Below are 15,588 nucleotides of genomic sequence, written 5' to 3' on the forward strand. Positions count from 1 at the left end.
TCGCCGCATTATTCGATCGAAAAAACGCGATGATTGTCGTGGAATGAGAAGAAACCGCCTTACGCAGAACAAGAGAAGAGAAGGAAAAGAAACGTGGGCTTTGCCGGTGTGCATTCTTGCAAATGCCGCGGTAACTGGAGAAAGAAACGTGCTCGTTAAATTATAACAGCTACCAAGTTCCGCTTCCGGATAAAAGCGACATAACACAGAATGTGGAAGAAGGAGGGAGTGGACGGGATTTAGGGGATGAAAAAAGAGGAGAGAGAGAGAGAGAGAGATCACGCGGCAGAGGGTGGCTCTATATGCATACGAGAACATTCAGGTGTCAATCAGGACTCCGGATCTTTGAATTCTGGGGTGTCGAGCACGGAACACGATTTTTCCGCTAAAAATTTACGTATTCATTCACGTGCGAGGATCACGCGAATGGAGAACGTTGGTAGACAGGGGCAGATTACGAGCGGGAAGTCTGTTTGCTTTTTCACCACTCTTGACTTCATATTCGAGAGCGTATTTTTTGCGCCAACCGTCACGCATTGTTAACGTCAACGCACATTTTTTTCATACGTTACGCCAGCAATAACGGCGGAAAGGAAGAAACAAGTATGTATCGCGATGCGCGAGAAATTTGACAGCTCTTCGATTCTGAACAAACGAATCTGCGAATCGACGATTATTTATTATTAAGAAATTTTTTAATTATTTTTTTATTTATACACACATACATTTTGTCTTTTATATAAATAAAAATGGAGATCTTTAGTCCAGAAATGCAAACAATTTTATATAAACGTATTTTTTTATGTATACCTCATATACTCTTCTAATAAATAACATTTTCGAGCTGCTATCGTTTCTCGACTAATTCAATTAATAATAATAATAATAATAATAATAATAATTAAAACTCCTCAAAATAGTTTTTCCTCTCTTCTTTTCTTAACTTTTTATTTTATTAAATAAATTGCGTGCTATGAAGGATCGTAAAGGATGAGAAAGTTGTATTTAAGAAAGTTTCCAGACTTTGATAAACTGTGTATGATTTATTATGGTTCGCAAAGTGATACATTTCATTTCACATTGCACGCGTTCTCGCACACAACAACAAATAATAACGTAACGATGTTTGTATGAAATTATTATTGCTATAAGCTTTCTAGACTTGAAAGAATTATGAATCGATGAAATACCATGAATGGTGGAAATTGACAGATTCCAAATCGCGGGGGCCTATCTGCATTCCTCGCGATCGGCATTAGCCGGCCAGTCGCAAATAAGCTTGGTGGCTTGGAAGATCAATCCGGCCGGACATTCGGTCTTGATAGGTTTGCCGTGGTTGCAGACATAGTACTATAAAAGGACACAATCATCATACAAGAGACTCGTTCTCAGATTCGTCTGATACAAATGCAAACAAATTGTAGTTTACAGCTTCACGTTACGAGGATTTCCAATCCTAATAGCTTAATAACAACATATCCGAAAGATATTCAGAGGATATTCAGAGAACATTCGAACATCCTCAGGATGTTCTCTGAACGTCTTCGGGATAAGTGTGCTGTTAGGAAAGTCATTTTAAGAAAATATCCGATTATAGAATTCAAGTATCGAGAATCCGTAAACACATAATGATAGTTGTATATCCATAATATTTGAATAGCTATTATACATATAATAAATCAAAATATATCTCGTTCATTTAAAAATGTATTACAAACATACCGTTGTACAGCTTTTGCTGGGAATCATATTAGGGCCATTGCAGTTGACTTCATTATCATCGACTGGCTTATTCGAAGTAGGCTCCGTAGGACCAGGTGTTACTGTAGGTGTTTTAGTAGTCCATTCGGGTTCCTTGGTGGGTTTCGGATTGTCTTCACCCGTGGAGGCTTTAGTACTGGGTGGCCTGTCCCATTCGGGCTAAAAAAACATGTGGCAATTATTATATTAGGTTCTTATCGCTTCTCAAAACTGCGACATTCTTTGTACTGTGGCGATTATATCGTCACATGCTTCCCCAAAAATATTAGCAAGAGAAACACGTATACGAATACGGACACGCACGCATACGAAAAGGATAGAGAGACAAATAAACATAAATAGAAATAAATATAACAGACGAGACAAAAGACGAAAAACATCGTGACGTTAGAGACAAAGAAATTAAATATAGAGAAAGTTCGCTACCGATAGTCGCCGCGTACAGTCACACTATATCCGCACGGTCTTTCTTTATATATTGCTGTATCGAATTTTAACGTGTGCATTTGAGAAATATATTAGTGATATCAGCAAATACTCTCTCTCACATCATTATTAAATTCCCGTCTCGTATCGTTCCTTCAAATTCATCGCGACGCGCGTAATATTAATTACCAAAGTACTAAATAATATTTGAGAAAATATATAATATTTTATCGATTATATTACTGTCTTACCCTGGGCGTTGTCTTGTAATCCGTAGGTGTTACTGTATAGCCCTTTAGGCCATCGTAGATTGCATTCATGAGGGGATTCACAGGTCCGCAAAGTCCTCTGAAGTCATCCATATCGACAGCCCAAACCATGGCACCGAGATACTTCTTCTCCTTGAGGAAGTTCATCTTATGAACAATACTGTCAGCATCCTCGTAACCGACCCATTGGGTATCTGCGAAGAATCGATAATTTAAACTATTGTAAAATAAACTGCTGTTAAAAAATACTTTTTCTTATTCCTTTTTAAACGAATCATAAAAGATAAGAATATGTGATCAAAGTAATATTTTTATTTATTGACGAAATTGAATCATTAAACAATATTTTCTCGATTATTTATTACATTACTAATGTGTTCACTCTATAATGTTTTACGAATTGATTTTTTCCATGCTTTATTTATCGAACTCAGAAATATCGCTGTAAAAATTAAACTCACCTTTGTGCATATAAGGTACTTTGCCAATGTCGTCATATTCCTTGGTCCATCCGTTGTTCGGTTTTTGGAGTTCCATACAGATCTATAAATTTAATAAATTTTAAAACGTGGTCAATGCGCTTTGTTGGATTTCCTCAGTCTTTTGAAGATCGATCACTTACTTCGTAGTAAGCCAAGAAGCCTTTAGCCGCGGTATACTTGCCGGGTGCGCCTCCACCAGCTTCTTTGTTGATGTAAGTTCCGGGCTTTTTATTGTTGTTCCCTTGACTGAGGGTAAAAGTACGTCCGTACAGTGGGATTCCTACGACGAGCTTGTTAGCGGGACATCCCTTGTCTTCCCAGAGTTGAAGACCATCGTGCTAAAATAACGACGATGATAGCATACAAATCGATAGACATAATTACTGATATACCTTATTACTGATAAACTGAAAATTATTACATGATTATTTCTATCGTAATAATCTCTTGCGTCAATTTAATTATTAGAATTTTTATTATTTTTTTATAAGACTTTTTAATTTTTTAATTATTAGGATATAATATAGTATAAAGTTTGATATGCGCTTTCATCGATAAAGGAGATATGGGAAACGTACCACGTTTAGTTTCTCGTAGGCGTACTGATCGTGGGGTCTCCTGTAGAGCGGGCTGTGAACGTCGGCGAATCCACCCCAATTGCCACGAAGATCGTATGACATGACGTGGATGGCATCGATGAGCCTGCAATTATTGAAATACTTATTTAAAAAAAAATAAAGGTCTTTTGCGTCACGCATTATATAATGTAAAAATATAATAATAAAAAAAGTATTATATATATATATATTTTTTTTTTAAGAGTATAAAAGAGAATGTAAAAGAATATAAAAGAGAAGAAGAATATATATTTTATACTCTTATAAATAGTTGAAAATATTATTCGACAACGAGAGGCAACACTTACTCGCATAATTCTGGCACGTGGTATCCCTCGTTGAGACGGAACGTGGCCATCGGCACGGCCATAGTGATCTCCCAGCCTTTACCTGCCTTGTTGAACGCTGTCCTCAGCTCCTCGACAAAGTAAAAGAAGTTGTTCTTGTCGCTGAAAGTGCCGCCTCGATCGGTTGCAGCCGGATATTCCCAATCAAGATCGAAGCCATCGAAGCCGTAGCGGTTCATAAAATCTGCGAGGGAAATCGGAATTTAATTCCTTCCTCATTTAAACCAACGAGAAGGAGAAACAGAGATGAATCTATAGACTTTTCCACAGGAGAAACCGCGGAATAAAACTAAACCTCGAATTTCTCGATGCGTATCACTTTTTAAGCGTTTTTCGTCGTTCCTTTTATTATGATGAATTCTAGAAACGAAGCACGTTTTTGCACAAATTACACTTACCAACTATACCCCTGATGAACGAATCACGCCTGGCTTTCACAGTCACCAGTTGACTGTACTTTTTGCCACCCTCGGCCCAACCGCCAACGGCGACTTCAGTCTGTATATGCGGATACTTCTTCTTCAGGGCGACGAACTTGTCGAAGCCGCCTTTTTGAACGTCCAGCTCTTCATCGAGAATAAGCGGTTCCCAGGTGACGTTGCTCACGCCGATGAAGGAGTAGATTATGTGCGTGCACAAATCAGTGGGGATGTCATCGATGCCATAGCTGCCTACGTCCGGACGATAGATAGCCCAGTTGCTGAAATAACACACCAGCCTTGGAGCTTCTGAAATATCAATACAGCATTTAAAATATTTTTTAATTTAATTTTTTATTTTTTAAATTTTAGTTTTAAATTTTAAATATTTTTCGAAATTATTAGATCGTACGAGAAACATATATAAATAGTTTTTGATTTATTATCTTCGCTCTTAAATTCAGTTGATACAATTTTCGTCAACTTTGTAATATAAAAAATTATAAAGGTAAAATATAATTCTCGAGTAAAAAGGGGTTCAGCTCCATTTGTATTAACGAAACATTTTAACGATAACGTAAATTGATCTCTTGTGCGTCATATCTTTATCTTATCGTTAAAAGTAGGCTCACCGGATGCTCCGTACGCCAAGAATGTCAGGAACACTGGAAGAGAAAACAACAGCTTTCCCATTGGTGTCATTTTTAAATCTGTAATTAAAGAAAAAGACAGAGCGATTTTTTAAAATTAGTACTGCCTTTTAAAAAAATTGATATAATATTACTTTAAGGATATATAAATATATAACTTTGATTACAGTATATGAACTGGAGAATGCTTGAGTCTACACACAAAAATATGCTCTAAAATCGCTATTCTATAAACTTAGTACGATTTCCTCGGCACTCAACACGGCTACTTAAATTTTTTAACTCTTGCTGAATTGTTTAAAAAAAGTGATATATCTTTAAGAATATATAAATATATAACTTTGATTACAGTGTATGAACTGAAGAATGCTCGATTCTACCCGCAAAAATCTGCTCTAAAGTCGCGTATTCTATAAACTTGGTGCGATTTCTTCGGCACTCAACACGGTTCTGCATCGCGGCCGGTTATCGGAGCGCTTCATCGAGTCTTTGCGGAAACTCCTTCGAGCGTAAAGCGATCAATTTATCGAGGCGTCGTCGTGCCCAAGGGGAATGATCTACAACGACCGGTTCTCTGATGACACACCATTGACACCATCGTGAAATCTTCGCGCGACACGTAAGTATGTATCGTGACGCTCGGCTCATTCGTGCATAAAACGCGTAACTAAAAAATATACATATATATGTGTATATGTATGTGTTATGATCCCGCTAGAATCAGTTTCTCCCGATCTGTTGATCTAATGCAATCTCTCGTCATATAGGAATATCTAATCGAGCGTTAAATTAAAAATCATTATCGATCGACGTCAAACTTTGATATTCGTCTAAATTACAATATCGTGTTATCAGTTGTGGCTGGTGCACTCATAGGATCGATTTACTTATGATATAAAATGGAGCTCGGTGATAGAGATACTTATAAATCTGCTGTGACTATAAATTAATTTAATACGAAATCGATCGTGCTGTGTGAGATATTCTCTTATTACGAATATATTTTCCAATCGCGGATGCGCGTATTATAATCGCTGCTTTATATAAAATCGATAGAGATTGGTATTAATATTTAACTATTTCTGCGCAGAATTATAAATATATTTAGTTATCTCAGTTATAACAAATCCATTCTTCCTATCTTTTAATAATATTAAATAATGAATAAGCAAATAACGGTTCTGACAGTCTCATAATTAGATTTATCTATATAGCTCTATTAATGCAGAATGTTTAATTAAAGAAGATATAAAATTAATAAATATTGATTATTTTATGTGGTTTAACAAATTCTGAAAAGTTTTCAGTTCCACGGTCATTTTTAATGGTGTTGAAATTCAAGAATAAAAAAAATGTGTAAAAATAGAGAACGAGTTCTAATGAAGCGCGATATTCATTCAATCGTATATAATATACGATTTAAAATTCCTGCTAATTCAGTCGTGTAGATTCCGAGTAAGATCTCGTAATTGAAATTGCATCGTATTCGAGATATTAGAGAAAGCAAATAAAAAAAAGGATTGTTTCCGACATTCTTCCGAGAATTCCCTGAATTTCACAATTCGCACCCGATATATAGGTAACAGAATTACGACCAGCAATAAAACGCGCGTACTCCGGAAAATACTTAGGCTTACATCCGTGTCAAATTGCGCAATTGTTTGTGACTGTATAACTTCCTTCGTAAGAAAAGCAACGGGAAGTTTCAGCGACGCGAAACTTCCCCGCTTAGGCCTGGTCTAAAATAATTGAGAAAATTTTTGTTTAAAATAATAGAGTCGTAATTTGTGAGTCGTAAAAAATTGACAAATCACAGTTGATAATTTCAAAAATAATCAAATGCGATTGATCAATTTCTCACAATTTACGAATTACGACTCTATTATAGTAGACCAGGCCTACGCTTAAAAAAGAATCTCTCTATCTCGGAAGAATTATATGAAACGTTCCAAGATCCGCGTAGAATTATTTTAATCGACTCAATTAGAATTATTTTAAGCGAGACTCGTCCGACAAACGGAATACCGGTGCTACAAGTTTGTCACGAAGTAGAGATAAGTAGAATTAACCATCACCGCGAGGCCGCGACTGACAAAAAGGGGAAGCACGACGATGTTTTGAAGTTGTAAAATCTTGTTCGAAGTTCTCTTTCCTCTTTTCAATTTTTCCTTCTTTCTCTCTTTTCCTTCTCTTAAACGAGACCGACATCGAATAACGATCCGTAAAATTCGGCATCTGGGAAAACTGCGCGCGCGGATGCTGGGGTCTCTCGGGAGAAATCAAAGATGGGTTCTTCGGATTCTCCACGACTGCCATTCACATGGACGAAATAAGAGGCGCAGTAATGTCGCGACAATGGTTAAAAATAAACGAGCGGAAACGCATTGTACGGGATGATGCGTCCTCTCTCGTTCGACCGCGAGGGATCCTCGCGCATCGCGCGAATTAAGATGCGCGATGCGTCAGATCCCGCGACTCCTGTTCCACTCGTTACACTTTGAATACAAACGCTGGGAAGGTCGACAAATAAATTTTCTCGAAGTTTTTGTTACGATGGAAACGGCTGATGCAAAAATCGAAAAGAACAAATTTTGAAAATCGCTTTTAAGATATAATTTCTAATGAGCTACTTTGTGGTTTGTTATATCACTAATTTTCTTGTCGATTTTGAGTGATAATAACACTCTGAATACAAACGCCGGGCAAATCAACAAATAATTTTTTCAAAGTTTTTTTGTTACGATGGAAACGGCTAATGCAAAGATTAAAAAGAAAAAATTTTGAAAACCGCTTTTAAGATAAATCCTGATTAGGTACGTACCCAGATAGCACAAGGTATTCGAAAAGAATTCTTTTGTATGTCACCAATTTTGAATCCTTTTCAAATACATACAGAATTCATTTTATTGATATGCTGTGCTATCTGTGTGGTTTTTTAAATCACTATAATTTTCCTGTTAAATTTGATTGATATAAATAATATAAATAAAATTAATTAAATTGGTAATTTATAATAATAATATTATAATAATTATTTACAAAATAAAATAACAAATCGAAAATTATATTTATAAAATATAACATTTATTTTTACTCGTATTTAATTTTGTATAATTTCGCAAATAATACCTGTCATTTATTTATACATTGATTGCAATGCGCAAAAAAGTTATAGACGAAGAACAAAGAGATGAGGGCCGAGATCTGTACTTGAATAATCACAAATCATCAAGTTGAGGCTACGAAAGCAGTTTAGATAGACAGAGAGAAAGAAACATCGTTAAGAGTATCCTCGCGTGTTACGATATCGCGTTGTTCGCTTTGTTAGAGGCAAGGTAACGGTTTAGGCCATTGCTGGACGATGTTAATTAATGTTTTGTTATTCGGCGTCGATCACGTCGACCATCGATAACGGTGAACTCTTGCGAAGGAATCGCTCGATTCTAACTTTTTTCTTTTTTTTTATTATGGTAATATGGTCCGCAGAGTCTCGTGACTACGTGGGCACATCTCCGGTCTGACCTTCAACTGTCAAAAAAAAAAAACAGGAAAAAAGTACTTAAGAAACGTTAAATCCGTCATGCTATATGAGAAAGGCTCTAATCAAAATATCTGGAATGTGTCATCAGACTTGCGAGAGAGAAAGAGAAAGAGAGACAACCCAGATAGCACAAGCTATTCGAAAAGAATTCATTTGTATGTCACCAATTTTTAAGTCCCTTTTCAAATACATATAGAATTCATTTTATAAAATGAATTCTAGTTTCATATGTAAGTTCGAGGTTAATTAATATATGGAACTTTTAGTAATCTCGTACTAAGAGATACAGTTCCAAAAAATTAATTCTCGCGCTTTGGGCTCTTCGGCCGATTTAAGAATTCTATTAGTATTTGAAAAGGGACTCAAAATTGATGGCATACAAATAAATTATTTTCGAATAGCTTGGGCTATGTAAGAAGATATACAAGGTGTCCGGTAACTAACGGACCAACGATTACAAATGGATTCTTTGGTCAATTTAGGAACGATTCTTCCTCAGCAAAAATGTCGAAAAAAGTCATCATTTTTTACAACTTTCCAATATTTGTCATTATGTATCTTTATAACTAAGCCTCAAATTAAAATTTTATTATAGTAAACTCTACCTGAAATTAACTGAAAAATGTAATTATGTTAGACTTTTAACTCCAAAACGTTTAGTTTTCAAAAAACCCATTTTTTTCAATTGCTTATAACTCTAAAATTATTGACTTCTCAACATTTTTGCCAAGGAAAAATCGTCTCCAAATTGGCCAGAGAATCCGCCCTTAATCATTGGTCCGTTAGTTACCGGACACCCTGTATAATAACAGAAACGACCACATCTTCAGTGATGAGAATCTCTTCATCGCAGAATTCGTGACGCATAGATTTATTTAACGAAAATATGTGAAAATATCGGTCTCTCTCTCTCTCTCTCTCGTCGAGTCGATCAATATAATAAAATAATTTATGCAAACGTTCAAAAGACCGCTAAATGACGAAGAAAGACACGAGAATGGATAGAAATTTCACGAGTTTCAAGTTCGGCTATTCGGTTTCGGCGTAGGTGCAACGAGTTGACCTTCGTTTCGGTCTCCACGCGAAGGAGAGAAAGAAAAACGAAATAATTAAGAAAACGACGAAGAGAGAAGTGGACGCTCGTGTCAATGATCCCAGTAAGATTCCAGATTCGCGCCTGTAGGCGTCTGATATGTGCCGGATGATTTTTACTCTCCGATATCAATAATGAGATCCGTTATCGACAACGAAATTCGCGAATCTTAATGAAAAAAGGTGTCCGAAATGACAAATGTGAGGGTAAATCGGTTTCTAATGACCCATGTAAACGCGCACGAAAATATAATCGTGTGTGTGCATTCTAAAAGAATGTCTTTAATATGTATTATCAAAAAGTATTTTTATTCAAATAAATTTTTATCAGTGAGAATAAAATTGGTTGCAACAATGCTTGATATAAAATTCTTTTCTAAGCGAAATTAAAAATAAAAAATTATTTGGACAGATTATTAAAATAATATTTTTTCTATTATATAAATATTCAATCCCGTGCGTAATTTTGTAATATTTTTAAATATTTTAGCTATATCTTTCATTAAGTCTTGAAACTCATTAATTTTTGTCATGAAACCGAGCACTTCGCGATTATCAGTCGGAAATTAAATATAATATAATACATATATGTTTCCACTGACAAATTCATCGTCTAGCACACGTATACAAACAATCATAATTGTTTATAAAAATTTATAAAAATTGCTGTCTACAATCAGACTATTGTCTCCCTTCAAAGAAGGCAGACAGCTTATGAAATAATTGACTGCTCACGAAAAATCGTCAAACTAATTAGACAAGACACAGCATTTAAAGGCTTAGAGAAAAACCAAGTTAACCATCTCTAGATGATTTAGATTCCTTTATCTCGCCCGATCTCTCTATTGTACACATATATGTCATAACGTTTGAACAAAGCAAGAATTATGTCGATACATCACAATTCGTCAACTAATCAGCATCCTTAGACGAACGCTCATTATCGAAAATTTATAAAAATTCCTGTCTACAATCAGACTATTGTCTCCCTTTAAAGAAGGCAGACAGCTTATGAAATAATTGACTGCTCACGAAAAATCGTCAAACTAATTAGATAAGACACAGTATTTAAAGGCTTAGAGAAAAACCAAGTTAACCATCTCTAGATGATTTAGATTCCTTTATCTCGCCCGATCTCTCTATTGTACACATATATGTCATAACGTTTGAACAAAGCAAGAATTATGTCGATACATCACAATTCGTCAACTAATCAGCATCCTTAGACGAACGCTCATTATCGAAAATTTATAAAAATTCCTGTCTACAATCAGACTATTGTCTCCCTTCAAAGAAGGCAGACAGCTTATGAAATAATTGACTGCTCACGAAAAATCGTCAAACTAATTAGACAAGACACAGTATTTAAAGGCTTAGAGAAAAACCAAGTTAACCATCTCTAGATGATTTAGATTCCTTTATCTCGCCCGATCTCTCTATTGTACACATATATGTCATAACGTTTGAACAAAGCAAGAATTATGTCGATACATCACAATTCGTCAACTGATCAGCATTCTTAGACGAACGCTCATTATCGATTGCTTATCGTTCGCCTGACGCATACCGATTCGTTCACGTCTAAAGATAAGTCAAAGGTATTCGTCGTTCGAGATGTTTTCGAACGGAGAATACCGGAGTATCTCGCGGAAAGATAGCGAAGAGAAAAGAGAAGGGACACTCACCTGCGCGACCGGCAGATCACCTCGGAAAAAGCGCGGTCGAGGCGACGAGCTTAAGCCCATATATACCCAAGTGGGCCTCATTAGAATTCAGGTGCACGGGCCCCCACGATTGGCTGGTTGGTCGTCGACCCCTCTGCCTCTCGTTGACGTCCAGGAACGCCGGAGAAGACGAGGGACGGTGTCAACTTGCAGGGTGAACGTTCGACCTATCATCGGCTTGTCTCACAAATCAACATGGGGAAAAGAGCGAGTTTCAATTTTCTAACTCACTCATTAGGCTTATCTCTAAGAAAGAAATATTCCTCGCAGTCTAAAATCTCGAAAATATTAATTCGTCGTGTATTTAAAGCGTCAGGGATTTCGGTGGTTCCAGTTTTCCCTATAAATCGCATCTTCTCACAATCGATCATTTGCATAGGATGTATCTAAATAAGTGCGAACAATTTTAGATGATTCTTTGTCGAAAATTAAAGGAGAGGTGGGTTTCTTAAGTTTAAATAAAGTTTTTCTCAAATTTCAGACAAATTTAAAAAATAAAACCATCCTTTGTGGACATCTTCTATTAATAAAAAGGATATTTTTTAATATATATATTTTTTAATAATAACTTTTACCTCCGTCTTTATAAAAGTAACTCTTCAAGAAGGGATATAAGAGTATATGTTTATATAAGAAACCTCCCTTAATTTTCGACAAAAAATCATCTAAAATTTGTCACACTTATAAAAATAAAAGATTTTGCAAAATATAAAAAGAGGAATGGTGTTCTTATATATTAATATATACAATACATAAAATAATTTTCTAATATATACAATACATAAAATAATTTTCTAACGCTATTCGATCTAGTGATGATTTTGCGAAATCTCCAAGTTCGATTGTAATTAGAAATTAAAAGCGGAGGACACCCTGGCCTTGGAATGTAAATCTATAAATCTGTGAATGAACGTTTGAAAAGAGAATTGAAGTAGCGCAATATATCACCGGTTCCATAAAATCTATTTTATTTAACACGTTATTGAGATATCGTGTTATCGACATGGAAACTTCACGCCTGACATCCCACAGCAAAATTCTGCGTCGCGATACGCGTTATTTCTTTTTCGATATTTGTGCGATGTATTGATAATTAAACCTTGATAATTGAACCTTGAATTTAAATTCTGAGAGATGATCATTTTAGTATCAAATAAGGTGTTATCATGTTATTGATTAATTTCAATCTTTAAATCCGAAAAATAATCGCGGAATAATATGTTTGCTCCATAACCATCTGGTCCGTAATCAAACATATGATACAGTTATTAATATACTTCAAATGAAACGCCTGATTACATAATTATATAATTGAGTATATAATTAATGCGTGAGTGATTACAATTCGATCAATAACAAAGTTTATATCTGTCATAATGTGACATGAATACGAATGATTCCATCCGTGAAGGGACCTTTCGCACGAGATAATTATATTAATTATTGTTATTAATAATAATAGTAATATTATTATTATTATTATTACTCACTTTTCAACATTATTTATTTTTTCAAGATTAATTAATAAATAACATATTAAATCTATATTGGTTAGTAAAATATAATATCAATTAACAATACAGCAATTTTTACGGTTATTTGTATATTTTAAGATCCGAATTAATTTGCACGAATTTGCACAGCTGGAACTGATATTGGTACAAGTGAAGTTTTATTCGACTTTCATGACCAAATATTACCTCAAGACGCTTGTTATTGAAATACTTTTGATTTCTGTTATACCAGATTAATAACGATTGATTTAAGATGTTGAAAAAAGTTGAGTGAATTTTATATATATTAAAATTTAATTAATATAACTTAAACTGTTCAGATTATTTTATGTATATATAATCCGTATTAAAAATTCGAGTATCTTGCATGAAGTCGCAAATCTTATATTTTTATTCATACATGAATAATTTGCAAACTTTTTGTAGATGACTCCGCGATTCGATCCAAAAATAGAGAGATTATTGCTGCAAGAAGACTGAAAAATAATAATAATTGTAATTTAAAATGTTATACAATAAGCGATGATGTCGCGTCGAATTTTTCTTAGACAAAAGATAATTTTTACGAATTCCATAAATTGAAGAATATCTGGCCAAGAGATCCTACACAATCGAGAACATTTGCAAATCACAAATCGTAATTCTTGGATTTTAGGATGTTCGATTTTCCCACTAAAAATTTACGTATCCATTCACGCGAGGATAAATCGTTTATATGATGGGGAGAGAGAACAGATCACACATGAGAAGAGTCTGTTTGCTTTTTCACTTTTCTCTTGACTTCATATTTGAGAGTATTTTTTTCTTTTTAAGGGGTCAATCGTCACGCATTGTTATCGTAGGTTCGTGTTTTTTTTACACTTTACTTTTTACACATTGCTGTCAAGAACGATGGAAAAAAATGAATCATCGCGATATATATGTACGATTAAAAAGACATCGCGGTTTCGTCGACATCAATTTGCAAAGAAAGGATATTAAAAAAATAGTTTTCTTTTATTTTAATAATTTTTGTAATAATGATAAAAAATTCATAATATGTGTACAAGGTAAAATTCAATAAAATTATATACATAAATAGCTTGAATCTTCACAAAGAGAAAATGATTCCAATATTAAAAATTAGACACCCAATAAAAAAATTGAGCACAACAGAAGCTCGAAACTATATCGATAAAAGTTTGGATAAAAACACTTTGCGATTCTAAATAAGGAAGGTACTCTACATGAGACGCTTTTGTTATACGAGCATAGCAGCGATGACACAAATATATAAGCTCGAATGTGACGTGATATCGCATTAAACTTTCTCGATTAAGAATGAACGTTTCAGCGCGGGAGTGGATTTAATACACCGCTTCGTTCCAGCCCGGAAACATAATTTGTAATCGGGAGGGTGCCTTCTCCGACGCGAGTTTTCGGGGCTGGACATCGCGTGTTATTATCGGATATAGGCGATGCGTATTTTACGGGCAAGTTGGAAAAGCGACTGACGGGTCGACCTGTGTTCGTCCGCCTCGTCTGCGGGTTTTCACACGTGCTTTCGAATACGGGATGAATATCGGGTTCGCGCTTCGCCACGCGAGTCGAGCATTATATCGCCTTCGCATTTACGAAGCTGTCACTGTCGGCTTGTGTGGCTTGCTCTCGTTATGAAAGGGGTATTATGTTTTAATAATGGACAACATCGCGCGTCAAATTCATCCGGCAGAGTGAAAACGCGTAACATTTATTTTGTTCGACCAGTCTCGAATTGCATCGGCGCGATATACACACCGATGCGATGTACATATTGTGTATTACATTAAATATGAATATATGCTGTCAAAAGTTTCGATATCGAAGCATTCTTTTTTTTTAACTACTAGAACAACACAAGCGCGAGCTATTCTTCCATCCATTTCGAAAAAAGACATTTTAAGTCGATTCTTGAAAGTCTCCATGTATTGTTGCCTTTTATCTTCCTGATAGCTCTCGATTCGCGTTATATTCATATAGCATTGAACGACTGTCATCGCGAGTGTTCACAGTTGTTCAAAATAAAATTAAGTAAAATTAAAATCAGTAAATGAAATCAGATAATGATGCGCACTTGTGTTGTCTAATATTCATAAGTTTTAGTGATTACTAGAAAAGACAAGCGTGCACTTTGCGCGCCATTAATATTGTTTTTATTTTTATTTTACAACTGTCAAACTATTAACTATTAATCGAGACAAACAATCAGCACGACGGAAAAGCGGTAAAAATATTTGCGAAAATGCCTTTTTTAAAAAGGGACATAATTTTAATTCATCGAATTTCTATTATGTGTTGTATAGTATAATTAAAATAGTAATATGTTGTAAATATAATATGTTATAGAATACCTTATCCTTGATTATATAATATGTTCTCGAGTCTTGTGATTAAGTTTCGACTCTTTACGATTTGACAAAGACATACGTTAACATGAATGTAAACTTTAAGTTTACATGAATTCACGTATGATACTCCGATTGTCGACGAAATTATATTGTGTCAACAATAATCCTCCTTTCCCGATGAGTACACCTTGACGTAATGGCCAGGGTCTAGTACCAGGATAAACAATCCTTTAAGATTTATATCTTGAAGGATTATCCTAAAGGGAAAGCAAAGTATCCAAACTCCTTTTCGCGTATAATAGTGCAATCTCGTAATTTTTTCGAGATCATACTTAATCGAAATCAACAATAAAAGGGGTAGACGCATATGCACATAACAT

At 35.0% G+C, this 15,588-nt stretch overlaps 1 protein-coding gene across 4 annotated transcripts; it reads right to left on the minus strand.

Annotated features, from left to right (window-relative positions):
* Positions 1-1,023: 1,023 nt before the first annotated feature.
* LOC114942307 (endochitinase) lies at positions 1,024-11,350 on the minus strand. 4 transcript variants are annotated; one of them, XM_029317646.2, is made up of 10 exons: positions 11,290-11,350; positions 4,954-5,031; positions 4,301-4,630; positions 3,864-4,086; positions 3,517-3,640; positions 3,079-3,276; positions 2,918-2,999; positions 2,439-2,650; positions 1,723-1,920; positions 1,024-1,350 (listed from the first exon to the last, which is right to left on the minus strand). In XM_029317646.2, the coding sequence occupies exons 2-10, from the start codon at positions 5,021-5,023 to the stop codon at positions 1,231-1,233; spliced, it is 1,557 nt and encodes a 518-aa protein (XP_029173479.1). In that variant the 5' UTR covers positions 5,024-5,031; positions 11,290-11,350; the 3' UTR covers positions 1,024-1,230. The 4 variants fall into 4 exon arrangements, with proteins under 4 accessions (XP_029173479.1, XP_029173476.1, XP_029173477.1 ...); XM_029317643.2 differs by lacking the exon at positions 11,290-11,350 and adding an exon at positions 10,405-10,495; XM_029317644.2 differs by lacking the exon at positions 11,290-11,350 and adding an exon at positions 5,321-5,602.
* Positions 11,351-15,588: the final 4,238 nt, after the last annotated feature.

This window comes from Nylanderia fulva, unplaced genomic scaffold (genome assembly GCF_048542155.1).
Source record: "Nylanderia fulva isolate GAGA-0341 unplaced genomic scaffold, ASM4854215v1 Scaffold57, whole genome shotgun sequence".
NCBI lineage: Eukaryota > Metazoa > Arthropoda > Insecta > Hymenoptera > Formicidae > Nylanderia > Nylanderia fulva.